The sequence below is a fragment of the Narcine bancroftii genome, chromosome 4 (assembly GCF_036971445.1).
Source record: "Narcine bancroftii isolate sNarBan1 chromosome 4, sNarBan1.hap1, whole genome shotgun sequence".
Lineage (NCBI taxonomy): Eukaryota > Metazoa > Chordata > Chondrichthyes > Torpediniformes > Narcinidae > Narcine > Narcine bancroftii.
Window position 1 is genome coordinate 241,802,313 of NC_091472.1, and position 17,586 is coordinate 241,819,898.

Here is a 17,586-nt window from a genome sequence, read left to right on the forward strand (position 1 = left end):
TGGGAATGTAAGCCTTGTGAGTACACTTGTCCCATTGTCCACTCTGTATGCATTCTCTTACTTCCATGAGTTCTGGATCACGTTCGGATTCTCTCTCGACTTCCTTCGTAGTCACAGCTTTCGGTGTCGACTGAATAGCTACGAAGCGTACAAAGCTCTCTGTTTCTGTTCCCAATTCTGACTTGGATTGTGGACCACCATCCTTCATCAATCTGGACAGCGGATCTGCAATGTTTGTTTTCCCTGCAATGTGGATTACTTTATATTTGTAGGATTGTAGTCTGAGTACCCATCTCTCTATTCTGGCACATGGTTTGGATCTAGGTGCATAGATCACCTCTAATGGCTTATGATCTGTGATGAGTTCAAATTCAATGCCGTATAAATATGCATGGAACCTCTCGCAGGCCCATACAAGTCCGAGTGCTTCTTTCTCTGTCTGAGAATATCTTCTTTCCACATCTGATAGCGATCTGCTGGCATAGGCAATGATTCTTGGTCCTCCATCATGCATCTTGACCAACACGGCTCCTAAACCAACTGGGCTGGCATCCGCTATGACCTTGGTTGATGCCGCCGGATCGTAATATCCAAGAGTTTTTGCATCTGTCAGGCTTTGCTTCAGCGCTGTGAACGCTTTCTTCTGCTCAGATCCAAAATGAAAAGGTACACCTTTCCTGGTTAGTTTCCTTAGCGGTTCTGCCACTGTAGCAAAATTAGGAATGAACTTTGCACAAAAATTGACCAATCCCAGGAAACTCCTCACCTCTGTTGCGTTCTGAGGTGCACGTGCCTCTTCAATAGCTTTCACCTTGGCCTCTGCAGGGTTTAGTCCTTCCCGTGTAAGTCTGTGTCCCATGAAGTCCATTTCTGACACACCGAACTGGCACTTGTTTCCATTCACGGTAAGGCCTGCCTCCTGTAGTCTAGATAGTACACGCCACAACCGTTTGTCATGCTCTTCCTTCATTGGTGCATGGACTATGATGTCGTCAGAAATGTTGGCAACTCCAGGAATGCCTTGAATCACTCGATGGATTTCATACTGGTAGATCTCCGAAGCTGCATTAATTCCAAATGATAGTCTCTTGTAACGATACAATCCACAGTGAGTCACAAATGTTGTTACATCTCGGGAACCTGGATCCAGCTCTAATTGATGATAGCCCCATTTCAGATCAATTTTTGAGAATACCTTGCTGGTAGTTAGTTCTTGAAGTATTTTCTCCACTGTTGGTATAGGGTGTCGTTCTCTAATTATAGCTTCATTGGCCATTCTCATATCAACACATATTCTTATGTCACCCTTTGGTTTGGGCACAATCACTACGGGACTGACCCATTGTGTCGAATGTTCCACCGGTTCAATAATGTCTTGTTCGATCAATTCTTTAATTTTGGCTTCGAGTTTCCCACGAAGTCCAAACGGAGTTCAGCGCATTGGTTGTGCCTTGGGTTTGACCGTTTCATCTACCGCTAGCTTCAATTGTCGACCTTTCAGCTTTCCTACTCCTTGGAAGACTGCGGCGAATTCTTGCTTCATATCCTCGTATGACTGAATTGAATTGACACAAGCTCCAATATGAAGTATTGCCAGGTCTTGCACTGTGCTTCTACTCAGCAATGGTTCTCCCCTCTCTTCTATGACCATAAACTCTGCTTCGGTATACTTATCTCCAGCTTCAACAGTTGCAGTAAAACATCCAATGGTCTGCAATGGCTTGGTTGCTGTGTATGGATACAGTTTCTTGGAACACTTGTTTGAGGTACAGATTATCTTTTTCCTTTTCAACTTCTCCCATAAATGTCGATCAATCACATTACTGTCACTGCCTGAGTCTACAATGACCTGCACTGTCACTCCACCAATGATCACTGGGACCTTCTCATGATGTACATCATTCAACGTAAATTGGTAACAACTCTGTTCCTCCTGGGTATCATCATCGTCACCGTCTATCTGGCGAATGGTATCTTTCTTTCCAGGATACTTTCCTTTCCCCCAGGCTTTGCCTTTGGAAGTTGTACTCTTCCTCTTCTGGTCTGCATTGGACTTGCTTTTGCACTTCTTTGCAAAGTGGTCCTTACCTCCACACTTTCTGCAAACTTTGCCTTTGGCCGGGCAATATGGGTCTTTTCCAAAGTGACCTCGGTTTCCACATCGATAACACTCCACATCCTGTGTCGACGTATATCTTGGCTGGTTATGGTGATGTGAGAGCCTCTTAATTTGCTGGCTTGAGTTGTCTTTCAGGATCATGGTATGAAATTGCTCTTCAACAGCCTCTAATGCAGCAGCAATGGTTAAAGCATCGGTGAGTTCCAACTCACTCCTTCTTTCCAGTAGACGTCTTCTGAGTTTATCTGATCTGCAGTGCTGTACGACTTGATCCAATAATTGGTTGTCCAAATCAGCTGGCATGTAATTGCATCCAACAGCTAGCTGGCGTAGTCTCGTCACATACTGAGCAATTGTCTGGCCATCTTCTTGTCTCGTTCTCCGAAACAAATGGCGTTGAAATGTAGCATTTGGTGTCACTACATAGTGTGCATTTAATGCATCTACCGCTTTCCGGTACTCATCCTTCCTTCCAGTATTCAAAAGTGTCTTAAATGTTTCCCGAACTGCGGGTCCAGCAGTGAAAAGAAGTAATGCCCTTCTCTGCGCTTTTTGTTCAACTGTACCGGTATCTAGAAATAGGCCACGACTGTCAGCGTAGGATTCAAATTCTTCCAGCCATGCCTTCCACTTCACACTTACAGTGTTTGCATCACCAGTCGGGTCAAAATGAGCAATTCCACTATGTGTTAGAAAGTCACCGTCTGCCCCAGCCATGAGGAAATATTCCAGCCCCAAAAGTACTGAGTCAAAGAGAAAATTCTTATCACCTTGAAGTTGTCTGTAATCTTGTTTAGTCTTTAATTTTCTTCAAGCTTCTTTCATCCTCGTCACCAATGTCACATTTGTGGCCCGAAATGTGAAGTTAATAAAGCATCGAACAAAAGTTTTATTAGGTAAACTTCTCAGAGTCTTTATTTTCCAGTTTCCTTTGTTCTCCTGCTTGTGCTCTTATCTCTCTCTCTCATACCACGTGACTTCCTGTACATCTCATACATATTCATTATCATGACACTCTCCACCTCTGATCCCCCAATGATCACTGGATATACACCTCTGGTTTTCCCTTCCTGAGGTCAACAGCTCCTTGGTTTTGGTGACACTGAGTGTAAGGCTGTTGGTGCACCATTCAGCCAAGTTTTCATTCTCCCTCCTCTATGCTGATACATTGCCCCTTTTTATACAGCCCACTACTGTGGTATCTTCAGCAAATTTGTAGATGTTGTTATGGTCATACCAAGACAATATAGATCTATGAGGTATTCCTGAGATGATGAAGCAGATTTGAAACCATTATAATCCATTTTAAAAGAATAGAGAGCGTAATCTTCATTCAATGTTATGCTCCCATGTTTTGGCTCTAGCTAGGTTAATGTGGATAGAAACGGGTTGAAATGCGACAGTTACTTTTGAGGGTGATTGTTGATCAAGGATGAGTTAATGCCACCAGGATGTGTTTCTGCCTAACTCCATTTCTCAGATGGTCTATCAAGCATGTGCTTTTCAAATTGGAAATGTTTAAAATAGAATGAGAATATAGAGCCAATAAGTTTTAGTTTCTTACACGATTCTGGAAATAACCATCAGTAGAAACACATATTTTAATATAACAAAAAGTTTGACTTTGATTTAAGACCACAAAATGAACTTCATATCATATTCTTAATGTGGTATAGATAGAGACAATGGTTTGAATACAAAGTTTTGTTTTTCAATAGGTTCAGATGCAGGCATTAAAATGCTTTTCAGTCTTGGCTTATGAAAATCCTCAAGTTTCTTTGACTCTTGTGAATGGTGAGTAGTAGTTATTGTTTAATTCCTTAGTCTATGTACTTTGTCTTATCACTTAATTAAATATGAAATGTTGCTTATTTTATTTTTAGTTTTATAGAACATTATTACATACATCATTTAAATAGTATTTTAAAATTACAGTCTCATGATTGCCCAAATCTTACCCCCCCCCCCAAACAACTGCTAACATTAAAAAAAAACAATTGTCCAAAAAAGAAGGGGTGTTTGAACAAGCTTTCATTAACTAATCCTTATTTTGATCTTCAGGAATCGTAACTATATTATTTATTTGAATATTTTATTTTTTCCCATTAATTTACGTCAAAATTCTTCACTTTCAAGATATGTAAATATAAATATATATAACTTTTTAACAAAACAAAACACAAAAATCCCCTTCACCCACCCTCTTTGCAGTATAAATCTGTGCACTATAAAGACTTACAGTTGGATTTTAAAAAAGGGAAGTCTTCATTAGGGAGATCACTTATATTTTTATAATAGTAGCACCTTTTTATAATTTTATATCTGGTTTACTATATAATCCATATATGGTTGCCATATTTTTATAAATACATCATATTTGTTCTTTCAATTATATGTGCACTTTCTCCATAGGTATGCAACTGTTCATCATGCTATCTGTGGGGTGGGGGTTGGAGTTGGATTTCCAAGTAATCGCAATACATTTCTTAGCTACAGCTAAAGCTATTTTAACAAACAAAATTTGGAATTTAGTTACTTATTTCAATAAAATTTCCCAAAAGAAGACCATCCCTGTTATCCTTTTCAGTATTTTAGCAAAATCCTTCCAAAAATGTCTCACCTTCACACACAACCATGTAGCATGTACAAACATTCTTATTTCTATTCCACATCTAAAACAACTCTGATATTTCTGATTTAGATTTATGTAATTTCTATGGTGTGAGGTTTATAATTGGTGTTGGAAATTATATTGTTCTAATCTGTGTCTTGCACTTATAATTGTTGTCATGCAATCCAAATACCAATCTTTCCATTATTGCAACTCCTAAATCCAACTCCTATCTCTCTCTCGATCTCTCTCTCGATCTCGATCTCTGTAAACCTGGTTTTGTATTTTTATTTTGAAGAGCAAAGTACATTTTAGATATAAATGTAGGTGTGTTCCCCAGCCAAATTGTTTGTTCCATCTCACTAATTTCAGGTGGGGCCAAGTTTGGTCCCCATCTTTCTCTTAAGAATGATCTTAACTGGAGAAAGCAAAAGAGTGTTCCATTAGCTACTCCATACTTTTGTCTTAATTGTTAGAAAGACACAAGATATCCTTTCATCAAGCAATCATCAACACATCTTATTCATTTGACGCACCATGAATTCAATATTTTGTTACCCAGATTTATTGGTTGTAGTCTACTGTAAGAACACACAACCAGACGGGTTGAGCTCAGTGAGCAAATTTGATTTATTGCAGGCTGCTGAGCTGGACTTATACTCCCAGCCCGGACGTGGCTGAGAACCGCGCTGGGGGGCGCTGACATCACCCAGGCGTCACGTTGTCCCCCAGCGTGGGCTTCTGAGCCCTGTGCTGAGAAGAAAGGGGAAACCCCCGACGGCGCCATTTAAGCCGCTGCCCCGCTGCGTGGATTACAGGCAGGGCTGGTTCGCCCGCCTAGTGGTGTGGTTCCACACAGCCCCCCCACCCCCAGAACCAGTGCCAATGTCCTTTTTAGCTGGGCAACCTCACTTCTTGGGCTGCGTCACAATCACTGGTTCGATGGGGTCGAGATGCGCTGGGTTCAGCCTGTCCACAGTAAACAGTTCCCACCAGCCACCGATGTAGACCCTGAATGCTGGACAACCTCGTACAGCACCTCGTAAGGTTTCTGCAGAGGTGCCGCAGGCGGGCCCAGCCAAATAGAAATGTACTCTGTGGAAAGCAGCTCGCTGGGGACGTGAGATGGCCGTGTGCCGTGTCTGGGTGGCTGTGGGGGTGCGAAGGAGTCCAAGCAGGCCCGGAGTTGGGGAATCAGCTCATGCGGCGATTGCTGGGGGTTGTGAGGCGCATTGATGAACTCACCAGGAAGTGCCAGCGGTGTGCCTGATGACGCCTGCAGATCCTCCTTGGGTGTGGAGCGGATGCCCAGGAGCACATAAGGCAGTTTGTCCACCCAGTCAGGACCAGTGAGGCAGGCCATAAGTGCTGACTTAAGGTAGCAGTGCAGACACTCGACCAGCCCATTGGCCTGAGGGTGATAGGCTGTGGTGCGGTGTAGCTCGATGCGTAACATGTTGGCGAGCTGTGCCCAGAGCGCAGAGGTGAACTGAGTGCCCTGATCGCTTGTAAGGTGATTCGGAATGCCGAACCAGCGCTTGGGACCAGGAGTCCGCAGAGACGTCCGGCATCGGGATCACCTCGGGCCAACGAGTGGTGCAGTCCACCACTGTGAACAGCTAACGGTTGCCCCGGAAACGGGTAAGGGCCCAACTATGTGAATGTGACTGAACCGTTCCCGGAAGTGTGCATGGATGTCCTGGTGTGCCTGAGTACCATGGACATCTGGCAATGGGTGCATGTTCTGGCCCAGCCTGCGATCTGCTTCTGCAGCCCGTGCCAAACGAACTGCTCTGCCACCACCCGGACCATGGACCTGATGGACGGGTGCGAAAGGTCATGGATATGGTGGAAGACTTGCCTGTGCCACTGCTGGGGAACCACTGGCTGTGGGGTGCCCATGGAGACATTGCACAGGATGGTGCTTCTGCTGCTCGGAGTCGGGAGGTTTTGGAACCACAGGCCCGTGATGGCAGTCCTGGAGGCTCGTGTCTCCTCGTCGGTCTTCTGGTCCCGGGCGGGCTGGTCGAAGTCAAGGCTGGGCATCAGCGCACATATGGCCGGTCGCAAGAGTGCATCAGCGACCACGTTGTCCTTCCCTGCCTTGTGCCGAATGTCGGTGGTAAACTCCGACACAAAGAAGAGGTGACGCTGCTGGTGGGCCGACCTGGGGTCCTTTGCCATCGCAAGTGCCTGGGTGAGGGGTTTGTGGTCAGTGAAGATGATAAAAGTCCTCCCCTCCAAGAAATAGCGGAAATAACACACTGCCAGGTACATGCCCAGTAACTTGCGGTCAAAAGCACTATACTTGCGCTCTGGTGGCCGGAGAAGCCGTCTGAAGAATGCCAGCAGCTTCCATTGTCCATTCACCTGTTGCTCCAGGATGGCGTCGACAACTGTGGCAGAAGCATCGACGGAGAGTGCCATATGTAGGTCCATGTGCGGATGGGCGAGCATGGTAGCCTTCGCGAGGTCGTCCTTGGTGATGTACCTGCTTTTTTTCCCCCGAGACAATCATTTATTTCTTGCCATATTCTAATCGTGTGTATTAATATAGGATTATCTGCAGTTTTTTTGTTATTGACTTAACATTCCATTTATACAAGTCCTTCATTGTCTCCTCTTATTGAATTCAGTCCCATTTGAATCCACGAAGGACTTTCCTTTAAAATAACATGATAGAAATCTTGTTTGTAATATAATAAAACCTCTTTGGAATGCGGTAGTTGGGGTCCAAGATTTCATACCGTGTTACAGCCGAGTCGCAGAACAGCTGCATATATGTCATGATTTAGGAAGCAGGAAAACAGAATATTGTGACTCAAGCCCTATAATAAGACCTTTAAACTCCACATATGAACATACACATCTTGTAAATGAGTCATAAGAGTCCATTTTTGAGTTTGTGGCTGTTAGCCTGGCTCCAAAAATCAATGTTCGGGGTCCGAAGACACCCACGTTATAAGTGATTCTGCGGATTAACAAATCTCATTCTTAACGTGGTTTCAGTGTACTTAAAATCCAGGAGTCTAAGTCCTCCTAATTTATAATCCCATGCTAATCTTTCCAGTGCAATTCTTGGTTCTCAGTTGTTCCATAGGAATTGTCTTATACAATTATGTAATAAATTTAAAGGAATTAGAATAGGAAATGATTGAAAGAGATACCGTAGTCTTGGCATTATTTACATTTTGAAAAAAAAATACAACTTACTTTTCCTATGAATGTAAAACAAGATCAAACTGGATTTGTCAAGGAAAGATGAACAGTGGACAATGTCTGTAAATTTATTAATTTAATTCATGCAGTTCAAGGGAATAAAAAACCAACAGTGGCAGTTGCTTTAGATGCAGAAAAAGTCTTTGACAGGGAAGAGTGGAACTATTTATTTAAAGTGTTACAGAAATTCAATCTGCCAGAAAAATATATTAACTGCATTAGAGCATTATATAATGGACTGTTGGCAAAAGTAGTGGTAAATGGATATGTATTGAACCAATTCAAACTAAGCATATCAACTAGACAGGGATGTCCATTATCCCCCTCATTGTTCGCCTTAGCAATAGAACCATTGGCAGAGCTGATAAGAAAGGAAAATAAAAGGAATAAATATAAAGGAGAAGGAATATAAAATCAGCTGATATCAATAAAAGAATTACATAAGAAATTGAAGGAATATGGAGAAATATCGGGGTATAAGGTAAAAAGCGAAGTGATGTCAATGAGTAATGGGGATTATACAGAACTTAAAAAGAATCTCCATTTAAGTGGCAAACACAAGCAATCCGATACCTAGGTATCAGGATAGACAATAACTTAAACCACTCGTACAAATTAAATTATCAGCCATTAATAAGGAAATTTCCAGAACGTTGATAGGGAGGGTGAACTGCATTAAAATGAATGTGTTCCCATGGATACAATACTTATTTCAAACGTTACCAATTCCCTTAACAGAGAATTGTTTTGCTGAACTAAGGAGAATAATAAGGAAATTCTTGTGGAAAGGGGGGAGGGAGTGGAATTGAGGGTAGCGCTAGATAAATTAACAGAGAGGTATAATCAAGGTGGTTTGCAGTTACCAAACTTCAGAAATTGTTACAGAGCTGCACAATTAAGGTACTTATCAGATTTTTACCAGATGAGAGAACAACCAGATTGGACTAAGATAGAACTAGATAAAATAGGAGAGAAGGTACCGGAACATATACTTTATAAATGGGATGAAAAGCTGGTGCAATATAACAGTTCACCAGTATTGCATCATTTACTTAATATATGGAAGAAGATACACGTGGAAAGGAAAAAAATAAATTACCAAATGCCAAAATTGTTATTGACACAAAACCCACTAATCCCTTTTACAATAGATAACCTTTCCTTTAGAGAATGGGAGAGAAAAGGAATCAAAAGAATAGAAAATTGTTTTTTGGGAAATAATTTATTAACATTTGAACAGTTGAAGGACAAATATGGAATAACTCACAGTACAATGTTTGCATACCATCAACTGAAGGCTTATTTAAAGGACAAATTGGGAAACAGATTGAAATTACCAGAAGGAAGCAGTTTTGAATATGTGATTACAGACGCAATGATAATTAAAAGATTTATAACAAATATGTACATTAAGCTGCAAGGCAAGGAAAATGATGAAATAAGGTATAAACCCAAACAAAAGTGGGAAAAGGACTTAACTTTTCCCATGTTTCATTCTTTATTTTTATATTTATGTTCTGGAACTATGAAGAATACAATAAATGCAAGATTATGTATGATACAATGTAATTGGTTACACAGGCTATATATCACTCCTTAAAAATTAAAAGAATGGGATTCAACATTATTGGATAGGTGTTTTCACTGTAAAAATGAAATGGGAACAGTACGAAAGTGAATACATTTTGGGAAGAACTAAATCAGATTTTTTTTCACAACTTTATTTATTCACTAAATCAGATATTAAATAAAATTACAAAAAACAACATACCCAAAAATCCAGAAACTTTTCTTTTTTTAAATAATAACATAAGAAGTAAAGAATTAGGTCTCAAATTGGATAAAGCACAAAAATAAATTCATTATGATAGCCTTAGCAGTAGCAGAAAACATGTATAATGTCAACTTGGAAAATGGATGAGAGCCTGAGAATACAACAATGGTACATGGAAATGAATAAGTGTATTCCATTGGAAAAAATCACATATAATTTAAAAGAAAAAGTTACAGTTTGAAAAAAATCTGGGAACCATACTTGGAACATAACAGAAAGAGCTGGCCTCGGACCTCCACCATCTAAGATAAGATAATGATAAGAAGATAAACATGATCAGATTTAACGTGTATAAGTAGATGACACATCTTTCTTGTTTGTTTTCCTTTTGTATAAAGATGTTTTATTGTATTTTATATGTTCAGTATTTACTGGTTTTGGAGGGGGGTGGGAAGGGGTGGAGGGAGGGATGGGGAAAAAAGAGAAAATGTCACTGATGAGATACATTTGTAAATATTTTGGTTGATATGGTTTATAGTGCAATAAATAAAGAATTATTTAAAAAAATGATGTAGCATTAAGGTGCCATCAATACATACTTCCTTGCTGTTTCATTATCGTAATAGTTAATGTTAATGGCAAGTGGTCTGATAAAAGTCATGCTAGATACTCTGTTTTTACCACTCTACTTTGTAACTGGGCAGACATTAAAAATAAAACACAGAAAAACACACAATATCCCTGCCCTGATAGTGACATATATGAAGAGCCTGAAAGCCCATGGAATCTCTTGAGGAAGAACCTTTGAGACCATTTTTTTTGCTATTCCTTCCTTGGTGCCATTCTCCACCTTAGACCGGAATATCCACCCTGCTCCCACTTGTCTCAATTTTTTTTTCTTTTACTGTGCTCTCTGTGACCATTTAACCATATAACCATTTACGGAGCGGGAACAGGCCATGTCGGCCTTTCGAGTCCGCACCGGTTCACTAGAACAACTCCACTAGCTCAAACCTCCCGCTCTCCGCCAATAACCCTCCAACCCCCTCTCCTCCACGTATACATCCAACCTTCTCTTAAATGACAGAATGGACCCTGCCGCCACTATCTCATTCGGAATATCATTCCATTCTGCCACCACTCGCTGAGTGAAAATCCACCTCTAATGTGACAAATAAATGGGGCCATAGAACATTTCAGCAGAAACAAAGAACTGCAAACAGATAATAAATGTAAACAAACTTTCTGTGCAATGCAGAGAATGAAAAATCAGTAAGGCACACAAGTTTCTATACACTTTGAAACAATAAATATAAGATGCTTTTGTAAAAACAAAATGTAAAAAAAAGTACAACTTTTTTTACCACTTTTACTTGGTTCCATTATAAATATTTTCACAATCTTTTTCCTCAGCACCCCTGATCTTTGTTTCTTTATAAACTTCGCAGATAGTCATCCTCCTCATTTTTGTTCTTGAAAAATCGCCGGTTCTCTTCTGCTACTTCAACCCTCAAAGTCGCGGTATATATCATTGAGTATTTCAAGTTTTTAAATACATAATTGTCCTTTCACGTTTTCAAATTCTTTTTTTTTGTTTCATCAAGATCGGGCTAAAGTCTTGAAAAAAACAGTACTTTTTCCATGATCCACTTCAGGTGGACCATTATTCTGCTGAGAGTAATCATATGCTGCTCCCAGAATCGTCTCCCATTCTCGATAGCTTAAAAGTCTCACCAGAACTGGTCTTGGTCTCTGTACACGGGCTCTTCTGGTGTTCGGTGAGCTCTCTCGATATGCAGTTTTTCCTCCAAATTTCTCTTCTCTCAACTCTTGTGGGATCCGTATTTGAAAAAAGTTCACTGGGTCCCTTCCCTCGATTCCTTTCTCTAGTCTAATAATGTGGACATTATTTTGTCGACTAAAAGTCTCCCTATGGTCAATTTTGTGAAGCAGACCTTGTTTATCCAACTCCAATTTTTTGTCTTTTTTTTTCCAAAGCTTCAAGGTTTTCATGGGTTTTTGTCAATTCAATCTCTACTGTAGAGCATCCATCAGGTTTACAATCTTTTATTTTGTCATTTTCTTCATCATATCTCTCATCACAGTTTCAGCACTTATTTGTTACTCAAATTCTCCATCTTTTCCAGGATGATTCTCAATTCTTGACCCAACTCCCCAGTTTTACCTGGTTCTGTAGGTCCCATCACCATTTTTGCACTGCTCCCTTTTGGACTTTCATCCAATGTTGCCAGTTGAATAGGAGGTTCTTCAATCTTTGTTCTTGGCTGCCTTTGGCTTCTTCATGCTAGTTTTATCCATATTTGATGAAATAAATGTTTTCCAACGGCACAGCTTTTCATTATGTAATAAGTAGGGGGGGGGGGTGGATTCGGACTTCCATGCAATAGCTATACATCTCCTGGTGCAATCCTCATGAACTGTATTTGATATTTTAATTCTTTTGTGCCAATAACCATAAGATTGCTCAATAAATACAGTTCTGGTTACAATGGAAAATCCACTTCTATAATTTTTGTCAAAATTTCTGCCAAGTCAAACCAAAATTATTGTACTTTCGTGCATAGCCAGGTTGAATGTATAAATGTTGCAACCTTTATACCACACCCCAAAACACAAGTCTGGAATTTCAGATTTAAAACAGTGTAATTTTTGTGATGTAGGGTATATTGGTGCATAAAATTGTATTGTTACCAATCTATAGCTGCCATTAATAAATGATGTCATGTTATCAGAGCACAATTTTGACCAATATTGTTCTTGAATCCTTTTACCTAAGGACAAGAGTTGTATTCACTGTAATTTGGAAGCCAAAGAAATGTTTTAAAATGACATTGGTGGGGTTGGAAGAGAAATGTTATTTCTGCTGTTGGGTGAGTTTAGGACCTGAGTCAAATATAAAAATTAGATCCAAGATTTCCATGGCTGACATCAGCAAGAACAAATACGGAAATTTGTTCCGAAAATGGCAATTGAATGGTTAGTTGTTAACTTTAACCATATAACCATTTACAGATAAATCCATTTGAAAGATCTTGGTAACTAATCCTATGAATGATATGGGAGCTAGATGATGGATGGGCTGTTATCAAATTGATTGACAACACAAACAGGAAACTAAATGCATTCTCTGAATGAAAATCATTTTATACACTCTGTATCAATGGGTTTATACTTTTTTGAAACTTGTGCACCATTATGATTACTATTTCAGTTCTTTTTGGAGCATCTTTCCCCCAATAAGTCATTTAAGAACTAGCTTGACATTCACTGTAATTCTGTACCACATTTTTTAGAATACACTTTTAGTAATTGAAAAATTAATGAAGTGCACAAATCCTTTGTGTGCTGTTTTCTGAAGTCATGCTTGGTTTGGTGATGAAATGCGCCCTCTAGTGTTTTCTGTCACTGATTGCATTGGTCCAAGATGCTCTTGAATTTTTTTTAACTAACTTCAAAGCATCAGATGGTTTTCATGCGATGATAAATCGTATGGCGAGTGTTCAGGTAGAGCCATATTTTGTTTATGCTGGTATTATGCAACATTTGCTGCTTTTGTCAATTTGGTTCTTGTAAAATCTTATGCACAAAAGGATTCAAGTATTATTTCTTTTGAACATAATATTTATAACATTCCTAATATTATTTGTATTCCATTTTAGTGTTGGTAGATGGTGAATTGTTGCCCCAAGTATTTGTGAAGATGATGCAGAGGGATAAACCAATTGAAATGCAGCTGACATCAGCAAAATGGTACCCAATTCAATATTCTCTCTAGTGACATTGGTCACGTGAACATTTTGCCAAATAGTTAAATTGCTCCTACAGCTTTGAATTAGCTGTTCAAAATGTTATGGTGCTTAGTATTAATCATTTGTGGATATTCATTTAATATTAAACATAATCATTTCAACTAGTCAGTTTCATCTAGTTTAAAAATGTTATTTGTACTGTACATTCAGAAAAGATGATTTCTGTGTCTTCTAACCCAGTTTTATCTTTTCACAGTTTAACTTACATGTGTAGGGCTGGAGCAATTCGGACGGATGATAACAGTATAGTTTTAAAGGTCAGTATGAAATTTCAATAACAATTCTCTTTGTCTAGCTGCAAAGTAATGAGTGCACCTCTATTCTTTCAGTGGTCATAATGCGATCTCAGGTAGCTCAGCTACATGATAGTTCTGACATGATGTATTTTGCCTTTAAGCGTGGAAACTCCAGATATTAGTACAGGTATACGATCCTTTATCCAGACATCTAAAATCCGGAAAGCTCCAAAAACCGGCAAGTGGGGACTGGCGGTTAGGGGAGGCGGCCAAGGGACCGGCGGTTGGGGGAGATGGCTAGGCGACTGGAAGGGAGTGGGGTGGATACGACAGCACAGTTTGGGTAGGCTTTCCAAAATCCGGAAAAATCCAAAATTCGGAACACACTGTCCCCCAAGGGTTCTGGATAAAGGATCGTGTACTTGTAGTATGATTAAAGATCATGAGTATGAACATGAAGTTCTATTTTTTGTACATTTTCTTTTTTTTTAACCATTGTGCTTTCTCAGTAATACTTTAAAGGAAAAGAAAATCTCCAGAAGAATCCTGATAGTTACATTGAAATAGATATCACTTTCCTTTAATGCCTATTTCTAAAATTTGTTAAAGAAAAGTTGCTTCAGAATATACCTTGTGGATCTCTGGACACCTTCTGGTTCAGAAAGATGTTTTTTTTCTATTTTTTTTTCAATCACTACTTCCTTGTTTCCTCTTAACATGAATTTCCACTGGACACACAGGCCTGTTCTTGCTTACATCTGAAACTAGTTCCATGTTAGTTAGATAGAGCTAAATGAGCATTTAATTTGAATGAATCATCTTTCCATTTTTGTTATACAGTTAATATTAACACAGCAGTTAATATTGGAGTAGATATGTCCCAAAGTATGAGCTTTTGAAGAATTAAAGAAGTGATTGAAAGTCAAGAATATTTAAAGAGGAACAACCAAAATCTTCAACAGATCAAGGAGATGGTGAAAGGATTATCAACGTATTGCTTTTGAAGACCAAAGTAACAACAATAACGAGCTTGATAACCAGTGAGGTTTTGGGCTAGTGAAGATAACAGAGCAGATATAGACACAAAGATCAGAAATTTAGATTTGGTGCTTTGGGTAATGAAGACCCTTACAAAATGTATGGCTGATAGAAATGTAGGAGAAGTTATGATCCCTGAGCTCTTGATGAACTTAAAGATGAGGTAGCGGAGAGTGAATGCCGTGATGGAGTTGTTCATTCGTCTTAACATCACTTCATTCCAAATTTTTCTACATACTTTCAGGACTAATGTATCCTACAGCACTTACTTGATTGACATGTACTCTCTCTGTGCACCATCTGTTGACTTTCTTTAACACCAGTTTCTGTGCCTGCACTTGAAAGCAAACTTGACAGTAATTACTAGACATGGACTCTTGTGCTTTGTTTTTTCCTGTATGGCCAAGACAGTTGTCAAAATTATTTGTTCTTTTCAGATTTTCTCATATTTTTGTGCTTATAAAATTGAAGTGAACATGCCTACAGAATTATGCCTGTGTGGTCCAGCTCATTTTTATTTTGCTTCACCTCACCTGCACTCAGCTTAATTCTGTGTTTGTATCACAAGAAATTGATGATATTCTATCAAGTGATCTGCAATTTAAATCCTGTGAGAAAAATCAAATTAGAAATGACTTTTGTATCCTGGAAAGGACTGATTTGTAAATTTTTATGTTCTAATTTGGCACCATATGGAGGGCTATTTGATGGATGGTAGGCCATACTCCAAACTCACTTTGCTTGATACTGATATGGAAAGACAAAATCTGGATTATGCCAGTTTGTGGAACAATTAAGTATCTGTGGGAGATGATGGCAGATAAGATTAATCCATCATTAGCCAAAAATGATTTCAACATATAACAGTGCTAATTGTATCCTGGGTTTGCCTTTTGAAAGATATATTAACCTATTGTTCTATAGGAAGCTGGAACCTTAAAATTAATGTAAATTCGTGCAAATACAGTTAGACACTTTAAGCTTGTATTTTGATTTAAGTAAAAGTCATTTTCCCATATGTGGGTGGGTGAAATTGCATGATGTCATATTTCGGCATGACTTGAACAGCATAGATAAACTGAAATTTATACAATTTAATTCTTCCTTTGAAAAGAAAACGCCATCAATGCTTTCATTTTCTCACAGAATTTTTGTATATGTTGTGACTACAAATGTATGCTGATATGGATTGTGAAACTGGGATGGGGTTGCCCAAAAGAATCGCTGCAAAAAAAATGTACTTTTCAGATTTGTATAAAATTGCTTCAGTTTTAGTCTTTTAAAAAAAATCAAATACTGTACAACAATACAGTAAAACAACAATTGTCTTTAAAAGCACCATTGTTTTAGGGTATTGTATTCTTTAATACAAGTTATCTTCCAGGTAGTTTGAGTTCATTGATACGGATAGATCTGTGTCCTTTAAGCATGATTTACTTTTTAAAAAATAACTAATATCCAGTACAGCAAGTGGCAGTTATTGTTCATTGCAAGGGGAATTGAATCCAAAAATAGGAGGTTTGCTTCATTTTTATAGGGCATTGATGACTTATAGCTTTGAAAATGTTCAGTAAGTTGATGCCTGATATAGACCTGATGTCATATAAGGAGAGGTTGGAAGGACTTGGCTTGTTCCCTCTGGAGTTCGGAAGAGTAAAAAGTGATATACAGTAATTAAAAAGTATAAAATCCTGATGAGTTGTGATCAGGTTTATGTGGAAAAAATGTTTGCTCTCTTGTGAGAGAATTTATGACTCACCATTTAAAATATTTCTTATGTGACATGAAACAAAATTTTTTTACTGAGGTTTTTGTGTTTTTCAAAATCTCTTTCTCAGAACACAGGTGACATGGTTAGCGTCGTGGTTAGCACCATGCAGTTACAGCGCCATCAACTGGGGTTTGAATCCGGCACTCTGTTCTGTAAGGAGTTTGTACTTCTCCCATGTCTGAGGGTTTCCTCCGGGTGCTCTAGTTTCCTCCCACCGTTCAAAACTAACCACGGGTGCAGGATTATTGGGCTCGTTACCGTGCTGTATATCTATGTCTATATCTGACAGTCCAAAAGGAGACTGAACTCTTTTCAGGTAGATATAGATAAACCAGGATTAGATAGAGCTAGTTGAGATTCTAATCAGAACAACCTTTAGGAGTCAAATGACTCCTAATTTGATGCTCATATGTACCACATGTTTTAGAAGATTAGAATGACTGGTATTTCTCATTTGGAAAAACTGCAGTAATGTAGATTGGTGTCTTTATTGGCACTGGAGAAATGAATATTATATTCTGAAGCTCTGTAGAAAGACCTGTGAAAAGTTTAGGTAAAGTGCAATAGAAAGAGAAATTTCGATGACCCTATTCCAGTTGTCAAAGACCGTTGTTGGTTTTGTGGCCTGTGTTGAGTTGAATGACTTGGTAATCCCATTGGTTCTCACTGTTGTAATTATATCACCATCTGTAACATAACCTTCTGAATGTCTGTCTGGATTTTTTTTTCCCACACAACCATAAAGGTTAATAATTCTTGTTGGAATTTTGAATAAGAGGTATTCTGAAACAATATCTGATTGAACAATGTGCACAATTGTTAACAGTCTCTCTTGCTTTTCTCAGTGGTCTCCAGTCTGGATTTTTTTTTTGTGTGTGGTGTAAACATGACAGCAAAGGATTGGAATCCTTATTCAGGGCTCCTGTGCTTGGACTTCACGTAAACAGCAAACATAGCTCAATGTGAAAAAACTTAGAATATTATACAA

The 17,586-nt window shown here is 38.9% G+C and overlaps 1 protein-coding gene across 3 annotated transcripts in view; it reads left to right on the forward strand.

The window, feature by feature from the left end:
* The window catches only part of armc8 (armadillo repeat containing 8), a 144,111-nt gene that overhangs the window by 51,490 nt on the left and 75,035 nt on the right, over positions 1-17,586 (forward strand). For all 3 annotated transcript variants that reach the window (XM_069934508.1, XM_069934506.1, XM_069934507.1), the window contains 3 exons: positions 3,838-3,913; positions 13,404-13,494; positions 13,750-13,810. In XM_069934508.1, the coding sequence (XP_069790609.1) occupies positions 3,838-3,913; positions 13,404-13,494; positions 13,750-13,810 (228 nt within the window). The remainder of the gene's footprint in view (positions 1-3,837; positions 3,914-13,403; positions 13,495-13,749; positions 13,811-17,586) is intronic.